We start from the raw sequence: 12,763 nt of genomic DNA, 5'->3' as shown, positions 1-12,763 counted from the left end.
TTTTCAAATGCTTTGAATTAAATAACTTGCTGGCGGCATAGTGTGGTGAATTTGTCATCAGAACTCACCCTAGCAAACCAAAATACGAAATTGAGAGCAGAAGCGTTGCGATCTGACGACTGGTTTTGTTTCGGAAAGCAAACCAGTCGACCCGCTGTGATGTGCTTTGCGAGTTCGCATCTTCGTCGTTAAAGCAACCCGAGAATGTTGTTGTGGTTATCGCATCTCTGAGAGTGCCGACCGCGCATAACACTAGTGTTGTACTGCCGGACTCTACATTTGATTTTTTGCCATGTAAACGCTGCACCAGCCATCGTGTAAATTGACATGGAAGTGCATCGTACCTGTTGAACAAGGATTGCAATGTCAAATATTTATTCACCTGAAAAATCGCCTTCCTATCGTGGTTTTCGGGTGAGTCGCCGGTTTTTCGCGCTCGTTGCCTTTGCTTCGTAGACGAATTTTATCGCCGATCGCGCTGCGTAGTGTCTTTCGTGGCTTAATTAGGTTACCCTCTTGAAAACTTTCCGCGGTTGGGATGAAACATTGCGAAAGCAATGAGGGGGGGGGGGGGGGGTGCTTGGCGCTATGTTATGGTGGCTAGAATTGCCACCGTAGCTATGTTGCGGCTGTTTTCGTTTAAAGAGGCTTGACCCCAATCAAACGCATGACGGCACACGCAATGCGGCGTGGCGAACGGTTTGTGGCATTTGCGAATACCGCTACACAGCTGCTGACCTTCGCCGTATGCCAGTCCCTACTACTATTATTACTACTACGCTGTAACCAACCCATTTCACGTGAGCAGCTGCGCGATTGTTTTCTCTCCTCATCGCCTCTTGAACTCCGGCGTCTCACCGTCTCTCGATCGTTAAGGTTACGTTTACAGTGTTCCATTTTATATTAGATTAAGAAACCGTGATGGACTTGAGCAATCACGTTCAAGGTTGATGACATTACGGACACAGATGTATTGGCGTATAAAAAGCGCTGTCACGTTTCGAATATTTTTAACAGTGTCACGTAAGGTCAGGTGCGCGAGAAAAGAAAGAAGAAACTCGCGTTGGCGCCGGTGTTAATCTAAGCAGTTTTTTTTTTTCTTTTACCCACTCCGCCTAAACTGGAACTGCATAGTCATTTGACTCGTTCAGGTGATTTATTTGTGCCTCTTTCTCGCGTAACAGCGCAGTTAGGCAGATGTGTCTGCGTATGCGGACCGGCTAATAACGTAGCCGCTTTAGGATTTTACTGTAACTGCTAGCCGCCGCGATTTTGCAACGCCTGCTACATTCCGTGGCATCACACCAGTGGGTTGCGCCAGTTATGGTTTGTGTGTGTTTGTTACGTGTGTGTTCCTCACGTAATTGCCTGTAAGCAGGTGGTTTTTTATCTTAGTGTGTTCCACGGTAGCACAGCATTTCAAAAAAGGTCTCTTCATGGACTACATTGATTAGTTACCTTATGCACATAGCCGCAGTGTGTTAAGTTGATTCTGTACTCAAGCAAGAATATGTTTTTGCGAGTGACAGAACATCAATTGTGCGGCTAAAACTGCGGAAACGTCTCGAGCATTTTGCTGTGCTTTTCAAGAAAGATAAGCCCTTTTGAGCCATTCTACTTAAATATATTAAAACGTCCACCTACTATTTGGCCAGGCTTACATTTTGGTTGAAGCATCACCCTGTCTAAATCATTATTATTAACTATGTACAAGTTGCTTAATATGCAGAGCACAGCCAAACGAAAATGTTGCTTCGAGCATGTTACATACCTCTCGCCAGTCGTCTCCAGCATTGGTTCAAGGCAGTTGCAACACGGATTGACAGCATCTTGAGGATAATAATAATCCGATGCATGTCTTTGAATGCTGTTTTTCCTGCTGTACTGTAATTGAGAGAAGCACTTGCTAACACTTCTAGTTTTAAGCTGTCAGGGTTGTAATACATCAGTGGGGATTCATTTTTGTGAGAGTACCCAGAATAAATTCCTGCACTGGCTAAACTGCTGACGGTCATGCAAGAACTGAATGTCATTATTCCACTTGCTCTCGAAGGCCATCTCCGGCAACTTTTTGACCATGTCTAGGTTATGGTGTTTCTATGTTCCCGAGACACTCTTGTCACTAGCCCAATAGCTGAAATGCTCAGGAAATTTGAGAATAATTTGTAATAATCAAAAATGTGCAAAACCGAAACCCAACCGAGCACCCTGCCTACGTATAACGTACTATTTGGTAGAGCCGGAGGCCGTATACTGGCTCCAACAGTGCGGAGTATGAAAACTGTGAAAACCAGTCCAGCGAAGCACCGGCCAAACACCACAGAGGAAGGAAGAAAGCATTCCCGTGCTATACCCGTGCCAAACACTGCCACCTTCGCCTTGTGGAAGAAAGCACAATAAATTCTGTAGCGGACAAAGTAGCGATGCCATGCCAAACATGACGTCACACAGACCGTGTTGCCAATAATTCTAGCAAGTGAGGTGAGCTTTTTGAGGCAAACTTTAAAATTCATTTGCAAACGATCAGTGCATCTCTCAAACCTGTGATTTGGCATAAAGGACGAAAATGTGCAAAGGAACATACCCAGCGAATTTCATTGAGATTCATTCGCCTAAAAAAATCGCCGGAGTAGGCCTTTAAGGGGTAATAAAACGGGGAATATACTCGAGGGATTTAAAGGTGGAGCCTAGTGACGTCCTCCCCTTCATAAGGACAAGGTGAAAAAGGAAAGAGAGAGACAAGACTATTTTCGTGGCTTATACCAAGATGCATGCTGCTGCCTTATGCATAATGCACATCGGAGCTGTAGGAGCAACTGCGCCAAATATGTGCTCTAAAATACTTTTTGTTCCTTACCGCTAGGGGACCGTTTGTCCCGTCGGGGAAAACGTCCCCGTCTCCTACGAAAGCGTGCGGGGTGGTCGCGCCCACTCGCTAATCCGTGACGTCGTTATCATGTGATCTGCAATCTCTGCATCACCCCGGCGTATTTGTCCCTCGTGGCAATACCTATTTACAGATGAGCTTGTAGCCAAATTTAGCCCTATTGTGCAAAATTTATCTGGACTGCTACACTAGCAACTTGTGCCGCCGTTTCAGGAAGGTAGCTAATTAGATCATATGCTCTGGCAATGCCCATCATCACATGGCACCATAAAACTAACCAAGCCTAGTGGTGCTTCACCATAAGAAGACCCAATGGTAGGGATGAGCCTGAAGTCGTTCAGAGAGCCTACGATGTGACGGTGTAGCTTATAGCCTGGTTGTCCCGATTTGGCAGCAACCAACTGCGTGTTAATAGCATCTCTTGGGACTAACAATAGAGTTTTAACAATGAACCCTGCTCTCAGGGAAATCAGTATCTCATCACGCAGAAAAGAAATCACATGTGCTGTTCTCTCCGGACACTTGCAGGTAAAATGGAACAGCCAAGCACACAGCAGCAAGAGTTTGCACCTGTCGAAGGAGGAGCAGGAGCAGAAACTGCATCGGTCAGCGAGGCCAGTGAAGCGGCTGCGCCGGCACAGGCAGAAGCAGCTTTCCCCCCTGAGACGACGACCTCGTGTACCAGCCCAAATGCCGAGCAGCCACCGCAGTCCGTGTACCACATCAAGTGGGTGCGGTGGAACAATCAGAAAACGCCCATTGTCACACAGGCAAGGACAATTTTCTTTGCGCTATCCAAGCTGAGAAGTTTGGCAGACTCTCATTGGACAGAACTTGAAGGGAGCCACAAAGTGTGTTCCATTTAAAAAGATTTCTGTGAAATATAAACAAAGCTGCAGACTTTAAGAATATAACCAAGAATTATTATAGACGGCTGTTTAAGCAGCAGTTCTGTTTAAGAGATTTTTGTTTACACACTCGGGTAGGTATAAGGAGAATAAGTGAATGCAGGAACAGCGCGACCTAGAAGTAGTTACTTCGTAACTGCGGAAGCAAAAAAACAAGGACAGTTATGTCCTACCAACTTGCCCAAGTTTCCACCCTTCAGAGAATAAGTGGATGCATGAATATGATGCGTGAATGCGTCAAGATGCAGAATCGGTCAAGTACGGCCCGAGTTAGAAGGGTCTGTCGCATGCTCTAAGCGCTTTCTCCTTTCATGATATCAATTGTACTCAAAGCTACATAGGAGGAAAGGAGATGACCAAGCGACAAGAGCGGCATTATGAGCACATTATGGCTTTGAGCAATTTCTTTTCTTATTTTCATTGAATGCATATGCGGACAACGTATAAATGTTGGCCGCAGCTTCCTAGCCAGTGTTGTGGCACGGGTGCGTCACGACTACCGTAAGTAGGCAGTTCACAGTGCTCATATCAGACTGTGTCCATGGTTTTTGTGTTGACGACAGGGTCGCTTTGGATTATGGCATCATTTGCCAATCGAAGAGCGATCATTTACTAGTCGACATTGAAATTTAATTGCAAATTGCCTGCAATGTGCTGCACTATGTTTGGCTCAAATGCTGCCAGAAGACAGCTACTAGCGACCGGCGGCATTATCCGACCATCTTCATAAAGTGTTGCAAGGCCCCTTTAATATGTGCGCTTAATGTGCATCGCCTGAGAAAAAGCTGTCTAAAACACCTAACCAAACGTTAACTTAGTTTTCTTGTGTCCTCCACAGAACGAGAATGGGCCCTGTCCCTTGATTGCCATCATCAACGTCCTCACCCTGAAAGGTCTCGTCAAGCTTCCACAAACACTCGATATTGTGACCGTTGAACAGCTCATGGAGCATCTGGGGGACTGCATACTGTCCTCTATACCGAAGGTACGCACAGGACTAAGTTACTGTAGGCGTTGCATGTGGGAGTATTCATTTGACTATTTTTTCTCCGACTGTAGGCACTGCTGTGTTGTGTGTAAACTGTAAAAGAAATCGTGTTTGTTAGTAACCCTGTCTAAGCGCAGTTTCACATCAATGAATATGAGCTAAATTTGAAATCTTAGGTTGAGTCATTGGGAGTGTACTTTTGAGAAGAATGATAATATATAGTGTTTGATCTTGAACTTGGTTTGTTTGCAGTGATTGCTTAAGTGGTCACTAATGTGTTAACTTGTTTTCCCGCATACAAAATTGCAATTTGGAGTTCTGTATTTAGTTTTGTGTGCGGCAAATTGAGGCAGCAAGCTCAGCCTAGCATGTAGAACACGAGTTTGGCCTAGTTCGTTCCTACTGCTAATGAACCGTTGCCGAGATTACATCACTTGAAAGTTTACTGGTCGTGTCATGGAGTTCACTCAGACTCTCGAACTTAGAGTCAAACTTTTCGCAGTCGGACTCACTGGCGCTCAAACTAACGAAAGTTTTACTCACCTGGACTCACTCACGAACTGAGACTCGTGGCTCGATCAGAGTCTCAGCGAGTCAACTGATCAGCGAGTTTACCAACCTATGATTAGCAGTCAGTATGCCAATCAATGAGTAATAGTTTTAAACTGCATTGACAAGTTTATACTGAAGTGTGCCATAAGACATTGATGATTATTGATTAATTTGCAGGACATTCCAGAAAGTGCGCAGCTTAATTACGAGCAAAACATGCACGATGCCATTGCCATCCTGCCGAAGCTGCAAACGGGGTTGGACGTAAACGTTCGATTCACAGGGTAAGTTTGTGTATTCACGTCTCCCATTTCATGCTACGTTTCCACGACTGTTGCAAATTGTCGATCGCGCATAGATGTTTGTCCCAGACTCGTGACTATGAGCTTGTGATTTCAACGTGTGCATACCGCACAGTTATGACCTTCAAGGCTTCTTAGTGAATGTTCCGTACATTCAGTTCAGTAGCAGTGAACACATTAGCTATGTAGTGCTATTTGTAATTATACTTGATAATGCAGTAGGTGGCTACCAAAAAAGCGAAGCAGACAGCATGCCAGTTGTACATGTCGTGCTTGTGGATTTAAGCGCAACATGGAAACACTTAGTATGAATCGGTATGTGCAATCGCTCGTGATAACCCTGTCATGTCGCTACAAATCCGGCCGCTAAAGGTAATGTTGGCTCAGATGTAAGTGTTCGAGTCGAAATGACGGCAATGTTATACACAAACTGAAGACCATGCAGACTAAAGCACGTGAGTTGCCTCACCCTTAATTCTCGTGCTTCAACCGCGAGCAGTGTGCTTTCAGTAGTGTCAAGCTCTGTATGTGTTATAGCCTGCTGTTGAAGTGAATACAGTGTTAAAGATCACTCCTCCCTCTAATGTGAATATTCAATGCCATGTCTCCTCGTGACAAATCTCTAGTGCTCGTTTGCCCCTTTCAGTGTAAAGGATTTCGAGTACACGCCCGAGTGCATCGTGTTCGATCTGCTGCGAATTCCTCTGTACCACGGTTGGCTGCTCGACCCCGAGTCACCAGAGATCTTTGCAGCGGTCGGCAGCTGCAGCTACAACCAACTCGTGGAAAAGATAATCAACAACAAGTCTTCTACAAAGCCAGAAATGGTCACTGAAGGCATGTCTTGTTTCATTCCTAATGTTTTGCCCCGATTGATTTGGTGCAGCCACTTTGTACATGTTACTACCGTTGCTGCCAGCATGTCATTTGACGCAGGTAACAATGTTAATGGTCCCTAGTTGTTTTAGGGGCGAAGCTCCTTAGGGCGTGGGCTGTGCGTCCCCTGTAGCCTGTATGTAGCCACCTCTAGTTTAGTTCTTGCAGTGTTCACTAGATGGCGGTACCGTCCCCTGTATCTAGCCACCTCTAGTTTAGTTCTTGCAGTGTTCACTAGATGGCAGTACCGTCTCCTGTATGTAGCCACCTCTCGTTTAGTTCTTGTAGTGTTTACTAGATGGTGGTACTTGTAGCTGATGATGAAAAGATGCAAGATGTTATAAACTAGAAAGCGGTACTTGTAGTTGATGAAAGACGCGAGATCTTATAAAATAGGAATGATGTCACATATAGCGCGTGTCATTGGTTGAAGGCAATCGTTCGATTTAGTGCGGCGACGTACGCTAGGGGGAGCGATGTAATAAAATCGAGTGGGCAAAATGTACAGAGGATTCATGGTTTACCAGGTTTACCTCCGGAGCTTCGCCCACTCATTATCATTCACTTCGTGGATATGGCGGAATTTTTTTATCTCGGCTTTTTCACATAGACATGGTTGTCAATTACTAGTACTTTTAAGAGCACAGTAGTGAGGTCATGACACCAGTTATACCGTTGTCAGTACCAGTTTGCTGTAATTAAGTGGACACAGCAACTGGTACTCATGCGCCAACGAGTACCAGTTGCTGTGTCTACTCAATTACAGTTAACAATGCACATACACTATCCCAGATGCTAAGACAGAACATTTAGCTGTCTTCCAACAGGACTATTGTTCTGCGAGACTAAAAATATATTTTGGCTAACATTCACTTCTTCCTTTCTGCAGCACTGTTAGCTGAAGCTTTCCTGGAGCGAACAGCATCACAGCTGACCTACCACGGCCTGTGCGAGTTGAACTCCACGCTAACGGAAGACGAACTGTGTGTCCTCTTTCGCAATAACCACTTTATCACCTTGTATAAACGAAAGGTAAATCACCATTCCATTTATTATTATTGCTATTTTCATATTTCATTTCAAACAAATTTCATAAGGAAGCTTCATTGTAGCTACACTGTTCAGGACTAGGTCGAAAATATAGCTGTAAAAGTGGTACGCAATGTCTGTCCCTTTTGTCCTCCTATCACAACAGGACCGTCTGTATCAGCTGGTAACGGATCAAGGATTCCTGAATGAGCCAGATGTAGTCTGGGAGTCATTGATCAACGTCGAGGGCGACGGCCAGTTTGCAGATTCCGACTTCATCGTGAACCCGCCCAAGCCTCGGTGCCTCACCACCGAGCAGCAAATCGATCGGGAGTGAGTGGCGAGTCTTTTTACTGCATCATTATGCTTTGGGGGTGCTGTATAACCATTTAAGGTGTGTGTTCGAGAACCCACAAAACTGCAGCCACCTCAAAAGTATTTGTTCCTTGCTGGCAAGTAGGTTCCGGAATGTCTTTTCCTTGTTGTACACCCCCCTGCCCCCCCCCCCAAAAAAAAAAGAAAATGGCAGGCACAGCTCTGTCTCTGCTATTACAAGAGAACGTACAGCATTAAGAAAATGATAGTTATGTACTTGTGCACCAGCTAGACCTGACTGTGAGCCTGCAAGCTATCCTGCGTCTTGCTGGCTTTTTACCGATTTACCAGTGAAATTAAGAGGTCGAAATGCGTGCCTAAATACCAAAGCAGCACCATTTCAGTTTTCTTATCTTGTGATAATAAAATCCAAGAATACAACTTTTCAAACGGGATGTCACTCCAGTTCACACTTTTCAATTTGGAAAAATTATGTACGTACTTCCTGGTTCAAACTGAGAGAAGTAAGGACGAGAGTACATAAATTCAAAACTAGTACTTTTGTACAAATACTTATGCACTGTTGAAGCTGAATTTCGCTTTGAATTACCTGTTAATTTCTGGGATTCAGAGAGAGAGGTGTGCTGAAGCTCTTCCTCACGAACACTTTTGTTGATCAGCCAAAAACAGTTTTTAGAGCCATCCAGTAACATACTATAAATGTGATACACATTTGTGCCTACCTCTTAAACATTGTGCTTGACTATGACTCGTTAGAACACTATGCCCATTAACACAGGATTTGATTGGAAGCTACTAGTGATGAAAAGCTGTCTATACCACAGTAATATCAATACTGTTGATAGCAAGTGATTATTATACTACGATATTACAATAGCCATCTATGCTAAGGTTGACAGCATACCAATTAATACTGACTGTACCACCCAGTATAATACAAGCGACAATGTCAGATTTCCCAACATAGTTTGTGTCAACCCTGCAGCACAAGCTTGTTGACATTCTCCTGTTTTCAGCTACATAAATTGAGTGTTGCCGATGGTGGCTGAAGCATCGTAAAGTTTTAGGTACCATTGCAGAACTAATGCGGTACTGTTAGTTCCAGCGATAGCATAACAAAAGCTACTGATAACACTATCAATAGCTTACTAGTGGGATGCGTATTGCAATACCCCTGAGACAGTCGACAGCCAATTAACCGATAACTCTGGATCATTAAAAGCTATGCATGTGGAACTGAATCAATGCTATATAAGTCAACTTTTCGCAGTTCCCAAGGAACATCTGTATTGAAAGAAATTCACCGCGTCTGGCTTGTGTGTCTACAAATTATTGCTCACTTCATTAATAGCATATTTTTCTCTCGAGTCTCGCATTATAACTGCTGGAACTCGAGGATGAAGACAGTAGGGATACAAATGAACAATGCAACCAGCAGAGCAGGCGATGCGATTCATGTGCAGGAAAGAACAATGAAAACTTTAGAAGATTGTGCATGTACCGTGACAGTTGAATAACGGCAATGCCATGAAGTGCCCTTTTGAATGGGTGCTGACACGAAAATAACATTCCGTGCGTCAATTGAAAGGCTGTGCAATCGAGAGCCTAGGCAATGCACTGGTAAGCCCCAATGCACACTGAAAAAGTAATTGGCGCAGTATGTGTTTAAAAGCTTATAACAAGAAGGTACGAGTTTCTCATGCGCTTGCTCAAGACGTCGCGTCGTGACAGTACGCTTGCTTTTCACGCTTGCTTCATTGCAGGCTCTGTTAGCGATCTACAAGTGGTTGTTTTGAACGTTTTTGGTGACGCACAAGCCAGCATATTAAATGTTTAGTACCGGAGGCCATCACAACTAGCGATACTGGAGCGTGAAGTCACCAGGATTCACACTGCAGCCCGACGTCACGACAGTGTCGATGTCAGTACTAGGTGCGCAATTACGACAGTAGACTTCAGTGCTCAAGCGAAACATCTTATTAGCATTCACCGGGCTTCATTCACACTTAAGGAGGGACATCTCTGTGCACAAGAGATTTGTATGGCAGAGCAAACGCACACGTAAATTGACATCAGTACTCCATCGTGGGGTTCGTACGCATTTTTTGGCGCTTTAGAAACATGTGCCAGAGTGGTAGCCCAAGTGTTTCGGCCCAGCTGAGGCTTGAGCCATGGTTTTTTGCAGTTACCTGGTTGCCTTAAGCTTGCACCACGAGCAAGTGCACCATGAGCAAACGAAAAACGACGCTTTGCAGTCCTTCGTCCAACCTGTTGAGCCACTCGACCACAACGCCATCCGCGCAGAGTAAGCGGAGAAGGGGCCACGGCTGCACGTCACACACCGCTGCACGAGTCCCCCCTTGTTCGACATGAGCATGCGCTGGCTTGGCCGTCTCATCGTTGGAAAAAAAACACATCTCGCTGAAAATTCACAGTTCAATGCATGCAGTGATTGAGGTAGGGGCTTGGGAGAATGCAGCCAATGTGAGGCTTCTTAGACCCTACCTAGGGACACAGAATAAGAAGGCTGACAGCTGCCACCAAAAGGAGCATAAAACCTGCTTACTCTTAAAGGAGGATGGAATAAGTTGTGAAAATAGTGATCAGAGGGAAGAAAACAGGCAATGAATAGATGATGATGGAGACTGGGACAGAAATTGGTAGAACACTGATGAATGCCTATAAATAGTGGCCGTACCAGTTTTCTTCAGGAATGGTGGAGGCACTGACCATGCATGCATGATTTTTCGTCATTCTTGATGTAAAAGTATGAGACGCGCATGCAAAGGACCAAAAGGAATTCGAAATAGTTTACGATTAGTGTTATGCCTAAAATATTTTGCAAAGAATGCAGCTGTTTCTAGAATGTAAGCCAGCAACGGGTAGTGATGACATTCTCCCATCCACATTGCTCAATCAATTCGCTCGTGTCGACAAGGTTTGATTGATGACGACACCCTAGTCAGATGCTTCTCATGTCACATGTGTGCAAGTTTGTGTAGTGCGATCCGTTGTTTTTTTGGTTTTGTCCTGCACCGAAAGTGACATGCTGGCATCGTTCATTGTTGTCCATTTCAACATTGTTTCGTGGCTGCTTGTGTAGTCGCTACACCAGTCACTGGTTTCGTTGTTTTGCGGAATTTACTTTCTTGCTTTTTGGCTTGTGACCCATCACAGCCTGTCGCTGTTCGTTTGCAAGATTTTTGTAGGCATGGTTGTACGTGTGTGTTTTCCTTTTTTAGTTCAATTGTGGACAGTCACTTATTGGTCTGTTGTTATAGCTTCTCAAAAAAGAAATGAATTTTTTTTTTGTTAGTGCCCTCTCGTTGCCGTAACATAAAATTTTTATTTGCAAAGCGGTGTGCTTCATCATTCACCTCCCATGTTCATTTTCGTGTTATTGGCAAATTGGGATGCTTTTAATGGTCAGGGCTTGGCGTGAAATTCCAGGCAGGATAGTATGCAGTGTCAACAAATGTACATCTATACTGTAAAGCTTTCTGCAGAGTGCAACTTATTTTACCATTCTTGCAAGTACAATTTACAATTTTCTCTGTTTACTGCAAAGCACTGAGGAAATCACCCATGAATGCACTAATTGCACTGCTCAGTGTCTTGTCCGCTGAGTAAAAGACAGCTGTGGTTTCAGAAAGTTTTTGGCACGCATTTACTTCGAGCAATTCTGTTTGACTGTTATAAGTCCAGCAGAATTGACGAGACTGCCTCGGCAGCGCATTTCAATGGACGCCGCTTTCTGGATGTTGCAGCGAGGAGCTCGCGAAGCAGCTTCAGGAGGAAGAGCACCACAGGGCACTGTCGCGTCCCCCCACGCGCAACGCATCAGGTTCAGCGCAGGACGCTGTCGAATCAACGGGGCGGCAAAGGCAAAGCAACAGTAGCCCACCGTCCAAGAAAGACGTAAGTTCTGTGAATGCTGCTGTAGATTACACTTTATAATCTTTGGCTGAGCACCGATTTCAGAATCCCCGAGAAGTTCACCAGGACACTCAAGTTTCCCATCTTGAACCAGCAACACAACTGTGTGTCTGGGGGAACTGTCGTAAGCACTCAAGGAATGCTTCGTCACAAAAATGAGTTAGTGCTATTGGGTGGAGCTTGTGTACTAATTTTCTGTGCGAGGGACTGAGATAGTTGTCGGTGGAGCCGGTATCTTTTTGTGCAGTGTCTTCTTTAGATTTGCTGTAGATATGTTGCCTGGTTTGTAATAGCTCATTGCATCGAGGTTCTACTGTGCTACATCAGATGCCATTGCCACTTTGCCTGGAGTTCAAAATTCACGGTGTTATCCATCTCCTCTCTCTTTCAGTGTTCAATCCTGTAGGTGGGCCTCCTCACTATGATGCAAATCATGCCAGAATGCAAACACATCTTCCTCCTCCTGGTGCCGCTGTTGCCATTTACTACGCATTGTACATAGGACAAGCAGGGACACCTGTCGTCTTCTCTGCAATCGAGATTGCTGCGCTCGGAAACCAGGCCAACATGGTGGATGTTGTACTGACAGACAGGCCAAGGGCTCCCAGCTTTACTATAGACTAGGAGTGGGGAGGGGGATAAAACTACCTCTTCCGTGTTGACAGCTTGCAATCGTCGAGAACACAGCAAAGACCAGTTAGCCAGGACAATACGCGGTCGCCGCAGTGCCGTGCCGGTGGTCTTATTAACCGCGAATTATAGAAGTATGATAATATATGGCGCCCTACATATATATGTGTATAAATTAACACGTGGGTTAGCAAAGAGGTGTCTGGGGGCAAAATGCAGCCTTCTGCGTGGTAAGCAGAGCCGTTACCCGTTCCGTTTCTTTGTATCACGTTGATGTTATTATTAAAGCCCATGATTGATGCACAATGTTCTGAAGTAG

The 12,763-nt window shown here is 44.9% G+C and overlaps 1 protein-coding gene across 2 annotated transcripts; it reads left to right on the top strand.

Annotated features, from left to right (window-relative positions):
• Positions 1-277: 277 nt before the first annotated feature.
• Positions 278-12,462, top strand: LOC142774652 (ubiquitin carboxyl-terminal hydrolase MINDY-2-like). 2 transcript variants are annotated; one of them, XM_075875271.1, is made up of 10 exons: positions 278-414; positions 3,416-3,657; positions 4,634-4,780; positions 5,513-5,619; positions 6,284-6,474; positions 7,403-7,545; positions 7,709-7,875; positions 10,064-10,183; positions 11,646-11,796; positions 12,206-12,462. In XM_075875271.1, exons 2-10 carry the CDS (start codon positions 3,421-3,423, stop codon positions 12,218-12,220), a joined length of 1,278 nt encoding a protein of 425 aa, XP_075731386.1. In that variant the 5' UTR covers positions 278-414; positions 3,416-3,420; the 3' UTR covers positions 12,221-12,462. The 2 variants fall into 2 exon arrangements, with proteins under 2 accessions (XP_075731386.1, XP_075731387.1); XM_075875272.1 differs by lacking the exon at positions 10,064-10,183.
• Positions 12,463-12,763: the final 301 nt, after the last annotated feature.

Source organism: Rhipicephalus microplus, chromosome 10 (assembly GCF_043290135.1).
Source record: "Rhipicephalus microplus isolate Deutch F79 chromosome 10, USDA_Rmic, whole genome shotgun sequence".
Lineage (NCBI taxonomy): Eukaryota > Metazoa > Arthropoda > Arachnida > Ixodida > Ixodidae > Rhipicephalus > Rhipicephalus microplus.
This window is presented reverse-complemented; position numbering and strand designations above follow the sequence as displayed.

Coding starts and splice junctions, on each gene's coding strand:
- LOC142774652 (XM_075875271.1), top strand. CDS start 3,421: ATGGAACAGCCAAGCACACAGCAGCAAGAGTTTGCACCTGTCGAAGGA. Junction 3,658..4,633: donor AAACGCCCATTGTCACACAG/GCAAGGACAATT, acceptor TGTCCTCCACAG/AACGAGAATGGGCCCTGTCC. Junction 10,184..11,645: donor CACAACGCCATCCGCGCAGA/GTAAGCGGAGAA, acceptor TGGATGTTGCAG/CGAGGAGCTCGCGAAGCAGC.